This window comes from Halichoeres trimaculatus, unplaced genomic scaffold (assembly GCF_033239565.1).
Source record: "Halichoeres trimaculatus isolate MK-OKI-2021-1 unplaced genomic scaffold, fHalTri1.1 fHalTri1_scaffold_19, whole genome shotgun sequence".
Lineage (NCBI taxonomy): Eukaryota > Metazoa > Chordata > Actinopteri > Labriformes > Labridae > Halichoeres > Halichoeres trimaculatus.
In genome coordinates this window covers 4,207,667-4,217,884 of record NW_027437197.1, presented here as the reverse complement: position 1 = coordinate 4,217,884, position 10,218 = coordinate 4,207,667, and the positions used below count along the sequence as shown (strand labels likewise).

General features: G+C 43.1%; 1 protein-coding gene across 1 annotated transcript; it reads right to left on the bottom strand.

Annotated features, from left to right (window-relative positions):
- Positions 1-664: 664 nt before the first annotated feature.
- ttf2 (transcription termination factor, RNA polymerase II) lies at positions 665-10,167 on the bottom strand. The gene is made up of 23 exons (XM_074694857.1): positions 10,083-10,167; positions 9,739-9,844; positions 9,481-9,567; positions 9,281-9,350; positions 8,379-9,179; positions 8,188-8,308; positions 7,900-8,097; positions 7,635-7,792; positions 6,586-6,667; positions 6,328-6,456; positions 6,080-6,230; positions 5,847-5,952; positions 5,465-5,649; positions 5,233-5,386; positions 4,703-4,794; positions 4,436-4,521; positions 3,317-3,459; positions 3,044-3,223; positions 2,886-2,944; positions 2,369-2,522; positions 2,166-2,248; positions 1,880-1,954; positions 665-1,217 (listed from the first exon to the last, which is right to left on the bottom strand). The coding sequence occupies exons 1-23, from the start codon at positions 10,108-10,110 to the stop codon at positions 1,073-1,075; spliced, it is 3,393 nt and encodes a 1,130-aa protein (XP_074550958.1). The 5' UTR covers positions 10,111-10,167; the 3' UTR covers positions 665-1,072.
- Positions 10,168-10,218: the final 51 nt, after the last annotated feature.

The window sequence follows — 10,218 nt, the reverse complement described above, 5'->3', positions numbered from 1 at the left end:
TTTATTGTTACTCGTTATGTATGCCAACAACTCATGATTCCGCTTCCAGAGAGACATCTATAGACATTTCCTAAATATGCTTAAAAAGTTAGTTTTGATATTGAACCATACACGTACGGAATGGATTATATTGCCTCTTCACTATGCAGTAATTTCAGATCCTGAATTTCATAACTCCGATATTTTATAAATGCAGCATGGACAAAAAGAGAGGGCAATGAAAACATGGTGGACTGTAAGAGGCAAACCTAAACCCACAGATGCATTTCAAAGAGAACATATTTCAACATGTTAAACTAACTCAAAATTTGCACAATTCCGCCCATAACTGTTACGGAAGTGACTTCTAATCTGGCTTTACTGTACAGTTAAACCCCAGGGGGCACAAGTTAGACATATTCTAGCTGGAATCATTTATTTTCTCAGCTATAGAGGCATTACTCCCTCTACGCCTGTAATATTTACTGGAAAGTTAAACACAAGCATCATTCTCTGGAAGCAGAGAATATCACTAAGCATTTCATAATTCATCTCAACATTATTTCTTGATTATTTGAATCCAAATCATTCAAGTTTCCTGTATCCTTGTATCCAAATGGTGACATAGACTCAAGTGGATTTGACAAACTAAATTTATTAAAACAATCATATAAAACAGCACAATATAAGTAAGTTAAAGCAGCAGACAAAAACAAAAGAGTACACTTGAGTGACTTTGACAGAAAAAAATCCTGTTTTAGTGTGTCCCTGTATTTAAAACTTAAAAGAATACATGCTAACATGGTAAAACATCTTAAATCTGCTACATATAATGTAATACTTTGACACTCCCGCATAAAAAAGGGCTGTTGAGGCATTATTTGTGAGAAAAGCAGAACCTGCCCTGTGCACTTCAGCTTGAGTGAATAAACCTGAGCTGTCTTTAAATGCTGATTTTAATTTGCATAAAAATGTTTCAAGTTTAAAAGCTTATTTCAAGCATGATGAAACTACTTTAAGTTGTAGCCCTATGACCTGAATCTTGAATACTTGAATGTGCAGCCATCTGCTGTAGATTGAACTGTTCTCCATCTCAGACTCCGAAAATGGTTCTGAGGTCGGCCAGGGACAGTTTGGTAAAGGTGGTGCCTGTTCCTGAAAGCACATTCTGGGCCAGCTCCCTCTTTTTCCCCTGTAGTGTTGAAATCTTCTCCTCCACGGTGTCTTCACACACAAACCTGAAAAAGTAATGCAGACACAAAACTTTGAACTTTGTTCTTTGGAGATCCTAACCATGGCTTCATAGTTTACATGTGAAATCAGCTGTTAGCATTTCAATGCTAACTGGTGCTAGGCCGGATGTTTCCCCACAAGGTGAGGAGAAGGAGGTCAGGATGACGTGCTGGTTCTCAGGTGTGAGCTGAGAAGTGACGACATGGACCTGTCCTTCCACCCGTCATTGTTGGGAATGTAAGATCTATCTCCAAAAGATGGGCAAGCTAGCCATGCTATCCCAGCAACAGAGGGAATACCAGAAGGCAGAGTAGCATCATGCTATTCACAGACATGGCTAACAGAGCTCACACCAGACACCAACGCCACATTGGAAGAGCTTCACCTGCTGTGAGCAGACAGGATCCAGGAGACAGAGACTGAACAGACTACTGAAGAAGCTCAGTCCTGGACCCTGTGGAGGTGTAGACTGGCTGACTGGACAATGATGAACAAGCTGTCAGCATCTATTTTATTATGGAGCTTTTTGCACTTTCTATACACTTTCTTACTTTTGTTTTCTTGATTGCTGCTGTGACTCCTCCTGAATTTTCCCTTGGGGATAAATAAAGTATTTTCTATTCTATTCTATCCTGTTTCTATGTGAATCCTTCTGTGGGTTCATTACCTGTGGATGGTGACATCTTTAGTTTGTCCCACTCTGTAGATTCGGTCACAGGCCTGATCCTCCAGAGCTGGGTTCCTGTGAGAGTGTGGAAGTTAAAACCAACGTTAGAGCAGTTCTTAGTGCTCCCCTTATTAAAGCATTGCCTTCAGTTACTGCCTTTAACTACTGATAATAAGGTTGGCATTTGTAATTGTTAAAGAGGTCAATTTAAACACACTGGGGAGCAAATACCAGTCTCCAAGTCAATATTGGTGTTCAGTTTATAATGTAAATGTTTGTCTCTCACCAGTGCATGTCAATGAGGAAGAGATGATTTCCTCCAATCAGATTGAGTCCAACTCCACCAGCACACAGAGAAACCAGCATGACCTTTTCATTAAACAGAAACACAAACAACAATTTTCATGTATGTACAGTCAAAAATATTATACTCAAGGCTGTTTTATGAGGAATTATGCAACCTTTATTGTTGTTTTGTGTGAAATTTACTTGTGTTCCTTTCGGGTTAGTGTTGAATTCCTCCACCAGGTCCATGCGGTGTTTAGGGTTCACGGTACCGTCAATAACTCCATACTTCAGACCCATCTGCTGCAGGTGAACAGCTACAATGCGGAGCATGCTGGTCCACTGGGACACAATCACACTGCACATTAACAGAGAGAGGATTAACATGCATGATAGTGACATTATTACATGTTTGTAGCCTACATGTCCACTAACATGTAGCTTTTTAATATCAGAGTTAGAGAAATGTGTGAGGGCGTAGACAATCTTCTTCAGTGGACAGAGAGACTTTTAAAGAGCCATGAAAACATAAACACGAGGATCAACATTTCCGTCTCTCTCTGCTGAGAAGCTTCATGACACAGTGGAAAGACGAGGCAGATTTGAAGCTATTTGGCAGATGCTCCCAGCTGCCAAAAAAATGTTCAAACTTCTGCTGACAGGATAAAAGATTACTGAGCACATCTGGAATACAGTTTGAAAAAGAGCGAAATGTTCGTACCTTTTCTGATCAGCTCTTTTCTGTCTGATCGCTTTCAGCTCCGAAACAATGGCAGATATCTGAAAAACAAAAGCAGAGGAATCAGTTCATCTTTTAGTCAACACACAGAAAGATTTTAAAAGTGTTTGTGGTATAGAGTACGTGTGAGGATTAACCACCTTGGAGCTCTCCTTGGTTTCCTCAAACAGCTGTGAGGGGAAGCGTGTGCCGTTAAGAGCTACGGTGTCTTTAGGATCAGGACATGATGGCGATGGGCTGGATGAGAGGGACAGAGCGTTGAGCTGCTCCTCCAGAGACAGGATGATCCCGTCACCCTGCAGCTCTGTGGAATCAAGAGTCTGAAAAGAAAAGGCAAAAAACAGGAAGTAGAGCTTTTATTTACTCTATGTGGGTTTGCTTTCATGATTCCCAGCATGTGAGAGCATGCACACCTTCTTCAGGAGTGACAGGTGACAGCAGCATTGACGCAGGCGCAGCAGTAGGGACAAGATGTGGACTGTGCTGGACGCCTGCTGGGGCTGCTGGGAGTTTGTCAGAGCAGTGTCAGCCTGGGACATACCGAACTCCTGGGCCACTGCAGAGAGGAGACACAAACACACAAGCTTTAGGTGGTAAGAGCAAATCACAAGCTCTGCAATGTAAGTCACGACTGTCATTAAAGGGGACATATCATGCTTGTTTCCCCTTTTCACTATACCAGACTAGGATGCCTGTAAAGCATTTCTGCCCTCAGTACAAGTCATTTAGTTCCTTCATTGCCCCACAATAGCGTTCTCAATATCCTCATCTTAGGCCATTCTGAAGATCTCGTTGAAACGCTCCGTTTGGAGAATGACCTCCAGTAACCTCCAACGTCACAGCCCTTTGTGCTCTGATTGGTCAGTTCTATCAGAGGGGCGGAGGGGGTAGAGCCAGGGGGCGGTTTTTGCAGCATGGCAGTATTTACAAAATCGCCATATTGAATGGAGCAGACCGAGCGAGTTTGCTGTTTGCCAAAACTTCACCGTAAGGCATTGATAGCACTAATAAAATGGCAGAGTGTAAGATACGTCCTTTTGTATTGGACCCCGAGTCAGACCCGGACGGTTCTGCAGCTCAGGAGGAAGAAAATCCACCTGGACACAGATCATCTCAGGACGCTTCAGTGTGGTGAGTCAAAGCGGTACTGTAACATGAATAGTTTATACGTTTATACTCGGCTCTTGGTGGGTGTATCCCTCGGTGGCGGTTGTGTGACTAACTGACATCACAGAGGAGGAGCTGCTTTATCAGATTACTCCAATAAAAAGAAAGGATCCTCGTGTTGTCACGATGTTTGAAATCTCGTGGCCATCTGGCAATGACCTATTTTCAGAGGCATCAAATCTCGCTCTAGGATATCAGAAAAAATACAGTACAATACAATACATTTTTTGAAAATTCAGGGGGTGTAAGGTCTTGTTTTCAAATTTATTATATGTAAGTATTAAATCAGGCATCAGCATGATATATCCCCTTTAAATGATGTCCTGCCTGTTGAAAAACTGTAACTGGTTCAGTTAGAGTCTCACCTTTTTCAAAAGGATTAGAGTTGGAGGCGTTTCCGTTTTTCAAGTCTTTTCCTTCGTGTTTCTTCAGGTAGTTCTGGAGAGTGGATCTAGAAAAGAAAAATGAACCAAAATTCTGGTGTCAATGAAAAATACTTCAGTCCATCTTTGAACTCAACGCTTTTGCCACATTGACATAAAAGTGCAATGGCGTGATAGCAGAAGAGCTGCATCACGTTGCTGTTGCAGATTTGCAAGATGAAAAAAGCTTCAGTTTAATAAAAATGTTACCTGGATTGGGCAAACACCACATCGTACACAGTCTTTTCATCCTCGGACAGTTTAAGTTGATGCACCTCGCAGGTCCGGTCAGGAAGAGACACCTGAGACATCCAACAGGTGTGTGAATGTTTGAATCAGCTGTTCTCAGTGTCATGTTTTCTTAAGTAGACACTCGGGCTTCACCGATCACAGATCTTTAAAAAGCCAAACTTTCCAATACCGATTTTTATTTTTTTATTTTTATAACTGACAGCAAATACCTTCAATGTTCCAATCTTATTTTATTGAAAATACCTGTGAAACAATAAAATCTTTATGTTTTAACTTAAAACAACCAATAAAGTGTCCTTAGTTTTAAGTCTCAGAGCAAAAAGCAACAAAAGCTGGCTGTCAGACCTTCCTGGAGGTGTACAAGATCAGTTTTGTATGTAAGGATGGGCCGATCACCGATCCCCCTAAATTAGGGAAACTGGCACCGATCGATTGGTGCATGTCTAGTAGACACTGCATATGAGTTAAAGGAGTGTTTCTGTCCCTACCAGGGGTTTTCCTGTGGTGTCCTGCTGGTCCTTGGTGCGTCGGAGCAGCAGAGTCCTCGTCAGGATGTTGAGTCTCTCTCGTCCTCTCTTTGAGCCGTTATCGACCTGAGCTTTCCACAGTTTGTATTCATCGAAGGGAGCACACCGCAGAAACCTGACAAACAGAATCTGTTCTTACTTCATCCAGACAAAACTGGAAGCATTTCTTTGAGGGAAGTTATCTTTGTCTTACTTGAGCAGCGAGTACATGTCCAGCAGGTTGTTCTGGATGGGTGTCCCAGTCACGGCCCAACGAGCTCGTGCTCTCAGCTGACACACGGCCATAGAGGTTTGGACTTTGGGGTTTTTGATGTTGTGGGCTTCGTCCAGAATCACCCGTTCCCAGCTGACTCGCAGGAGAGGAGCCGAGCGTGGAGGCTGAGGAAGAAATCAACACCAGATGATGTGAAAATGAAGCTGAGTTTTTGATTCAGTGCCAGAGAAAACTGGCATGTATCTTCTCTAACTGTATCCATCCACATCCGACAGGTGGAGTCATCGGTTTCAGCTCTGAGGCTTGTGAAGGAAAGTCAGAGATGTTGTTTTATATTATAAATAAATAAGAGTGTACTCACCACATGTTCACTTTCTTTACTGGGATTCTCTGCCTCATCTTTCTGGATGGGGATCTCCTTAGAGACCAAACTGTAGGTGGTCACCACTACATCGTGATCAGCCAGACTGAGAGACAGAGAGGGGATACCTTTTAGAATGATTGAAATCCTTTAAAATAATAAAAATAAAAAGCTTAAGACCAAAGGTTTGAGCCTTTAATGAGTTGTTGTAAAGTGTCTTCACTGGGTCTTACAATTTAGCACTCCTCTCGCGGTTGGGGCCGTGGTACAGATACACAGTCAGCCTCCCTGTCTTCACGTGTCTTTCAATCTCCCTCTTCCAGTGGTGGACCAGAGAGGCGGGGCAGATGATCAGAGTGCTCTGAGACGCTACCACACTCGAGTCTATGTGATCAAAAAAAAAAAAAAAAAACTTATTGAAACTTCAAACGCTACAACAAGACTCCGCCTCCAAAATCCAGACAGGAAAGGTTTTACTCACCGCTTTTGGAGATCCAGCCTTCAGACTTCTTCTCTTCCTTCTTTTCATCCTCTTCTTTTTGCTTCTTCTTCTTCATGGACAGAAGGAGAGAAATCATGGTGAGGGTTTTACCTAAACCCATGTCATCCGCTGCGTCAGAAAGTAGAGAACAACCAGTTACAGAGTGCAGATTTTAAGAGTCGACTCCTGCCTGATTGAAACATGAGTGAGATTTTGTTTTCAGTAAAAAGATAAAGAAGAATTTAAAAGTTTACATACCCAGAATTCCTCCACGGGGATTCTGAGTTTCTCTCCAGAGCAGCCAGGCCAAAGCTCTCCTCTGATGAGGGAGGAGTGTCACCTGACCAACCAAGATGAATAATGTTAGTGACAGTGACCCAAATACACAGTTTCCCATTTTTTTTATAAAGTTAGAGGAATTTCTTCATTGCAAGGCTAAAGGTATGAGGAAACGCATTGCAGTTACTGAAGATTTCCAACAATCCTATTGATTGCTAGGCGCCGCCCTGTTGGCTATGGCTGCCTTTTGCAGCAGCTCTCTCTTCTTAGTCCATTTCTTGTAATTTTTATCTTTTTTATGTCATTTTTGCACTTTGAGTGGGTCATTACTTTTTATGGCTCATTTGTTGGTCATGGACACCAAACTTTTTGTGGCTTCAGTGATACTTTTACTACTTTTTGCTCCTGTGTTTGTCTGGAGATCCTACATGGGACCATGGCTGCACTGTTTACATGTAAAATCAGCTGTTAGCAGCCTGTAGCATGTCAATGCTAACTGGTGCAAGGCCGGATGTTTCCCCACAAGAAGAGAAGAAGGTGAGGACGACGTGCTGATTCTCATGTGTGAACTAAGGAGTGACGACATGGACTTGTCCTTCCATCCATTGTTATTGGGAACGTAAGATCTATCTCCAATAAGAAGAAAGAGCAAGCCATGCTAACCCAGCATCATGCTATTCACAGACATGGCTAACAGAGCTAACAGCAGACACCAAGGCCACATTGGAAGAGCTTCACCTGCTGTGAGCAGACAGGATTCAGGAGACAGAGACTGAACAGACTGCTGAAGAAGCTCAGTCCTGGACCCTGTGGAGGTGGAGGCTGGCTGACTGGACAATGATGGACAAGCTGTCAGCATCTATTTTCTTATGGAGCTTTTTACACTTTCTATACACTTTCTTACTTTTGTTTTCTTGATTGCTGCTGTGACCTCAATTTCGTTGCACTTGTTACAAAGACAATAAAGTACTATCAATTCTATTCTATTTTAAGTTAATTAACTCTTAGAATCTGAGTCCCTGTTTCACCTTGATACCCCTGGGATCAGGGACTTCAGCTTCAGGGTCTGGGCAGGACTCCAGGCTTTTGTGAAGATCGTCGATGGCCTCACAGGTTGCATTTTTCACCGCAAGCAGACGATCCTCTGTCATTCTTCCACCATAAAAGGCATGCGGCTGTGTGTTGGCTGGAAACAAGAATGGATGTGAGAAAAGGTGTGGTGGAAAAGTTAAAGGAATACATGGACGCAAACCCCTGTAAGAGTCAGAACTAACACCTGCAGAACTGTTATACCTCCATGCATGCTGTGGGTGTATCCCTGGCTCAGCTGGAGCCCCAGAGAGCCTCCAGAGGCCTGGTGCTGGAAGGAGCCCGGGGCTGGAGGAGCAGGGAGGAGAACAGTGCCTCCCATCCGGCTGAATGGGTTCAACTGGCTGCTACCTGTGCGAGCTTCACTGCTGTTACTTGCACCCTGGGGTTCTGGAGGTGATTCTGCATCAAAGTTGTGTTAATTAATGGCTTGAATATAACAGAATGGGATTTTGGTGATTTATTATTCCTGATGTACAGATGGGGACTTACCAGGCTGGGAAGCAGCAGCAAGGCTCAGAGACTCCAGCGCATCCTCCAGCTCTTTGACTTGAGTCCTCAACCTCTCCCCTTTATCTGGGAGAGCTGCTACATTCACCACAGACAGAGTGGCCTGTAACAGGAGAGAGAATGTGAGATTTACAGAAAACACAAACATTACAGTGAAGAAATGTCTAACTCACCTTCTTCTGCTGTAGCTGGGCAGTGAGCAGGCTGTGCAGCCCTTTCTGCGCTCCTTGCTGAGCCTTGACCTGAGAAGCTGGGTTGAATCCCGGGTAGGACGTCAGCGTTTTCTGGACGACAGCAACAGGATTTTTTTGTGTAGCTGGTTTCACAGACACCAACACTACATCATCATCATCATCATCTTTATCCTGTTTGTGCTGGTTTTTGTTTTGGCTGGACTCTGATGTTGGATTCCCAGTGTTATCAGAGTCTCTAAAAGCCTGGGTGCTGGTACTCTGGGCAGGGTTAGCTTGTTCTCCATCCTTAGGTTTCTGGAGTGAGCCCTTGTGAGGATCCTGTGTGGTTTGATTTGTTTTCTCAGGATGAACACTCTTGACAGTGGAAGTGGGACTTGTGTTACCTGCCCGCTCAGTGGGATTTTCTTTTTTCTTGTCCACCACCTCCTCTGACACTTTTGCAGCTGGGCTGTGTCGCTCTTCATCTGAGACTCTCTTCTTTACCTTCATCCCAGCTGGAAGTTCTTTACCTCTGTAAGTATCCGATGAATCTACCTTCCCTCTAGCTGCACTCTCCTCTTTTTCTTTCTGATGATTGTCTCCTCCTTTTGCCTCATGGTTCGGTTCACTTTCCTCCTCCTCCTTCTCTCTTCTTTTCTCATTGTCTGGAGCCAACTGTGAATTTCTACAATCAGAGTCTTCGTCTGTCTTCCTAGGAACTCTGAAGGGGTTTCTGACAGGGGGCAGGCAGGAGGGTGGTTTCTGTGTGTCTGATCGAGGGTTTTTGTTTTCCTTCTCTGGCTGCAATAATAACAGAAAAAATAACTGTTAGCAATGAAGACCTTAAATTAGTGGATGAGACAAAATTTCTATCTTTAAATACTGAATGAATGTTTTCTTACCACACCCCAAGGCACGTTTCCACACCACCTCTGGCCTGCTTTTTTACCCACAACACACCTGTAGAACAACCTAGAAAGCAAGAATGAACTTAGAGTCACGGGTTCAAATCATCCAACTTATTTGGACTTACATATATTTTGTAAATTTTTATTTTAAATAAAAAGATGATTTACTTAAAATAATTGACCTAAAAACTTACCTGTGACTCTGCTGTTTTTGATTGTATGTGAGGGCTTGGAGTTCCACTATTGAATCCTCATGATGAAGGCAGTGAGATGGTGGGATGCTGCAAGCAAATCCAAAAAAGGACCATGACTGTGTGCTAAACAATGACCCCATAACCCAGCATATGAAGCAATACCTGGACTGAGGTGGGATGTAAGTCTAGCAGTTAAAACAGGCGTTTAAAGGTGGATACTGGATGGATGCAGTGAGGGAGCGAGGAAAGGATCAATACCTTGACATCTGGCTAAACTCACAGCCTTGCTTCTCAACGCAGACGTAGAAGCTTTTGCCTTTATTTGGTCCATCTTTAACGCCCGTTTTAAGCATACACACGCTGCCTGTGGAAGTAAGTAGAAATACAGATAACTGCCAAAAAGCGAAACTAGACATTACGACACAGCAAGGTTTAGTAAAACAGAAAGTGGACGTTTCAAAGAGAGCCAGGAGAAAATGCAGTGTCATCCACAAAACAAACAGTATTTCAGGAAATAAGACAAAACTGATGCCCCTAAAAACACAAACTCTAACAATTCATGTAGTAACAAACAATAACACGAAGTAATTTCGTTATCTTACCGTGAGTTTCACATAAAATCCTCTCCATTGTACCAACTCACAGAGGATATCACTCACTAACAGCGCGTGACATTCGGTATTCGTATCAACCAATCACAGTTGTAGAGCAAAACATCCGGTATACAGTTGTCGAAAT

Excerpts from the sequence above, each read along its gene's own strand:
- ttf2 (XM_074694857.1), bottom strand. The coding sequence starts at position 10,110 with ATGGAGAGGATTTTATGTGAAACTCACG. Across the intron at positions 9,180-9,280 it reads GAAACGTGCCTTGGGGTGTG|CCAGAGAAGGAAAACAAAAA; the intron begins GTAAGAAAACAT and ends TTATTATTGCAG. Across the intron at positions 6,457-6,585 it reads TCCCCGTGGAGGAATTCTGG|CGGATGACATGGGTTTAGGT; the intron begins GTATGTAAACTT and ends TTTCTGACGCAG.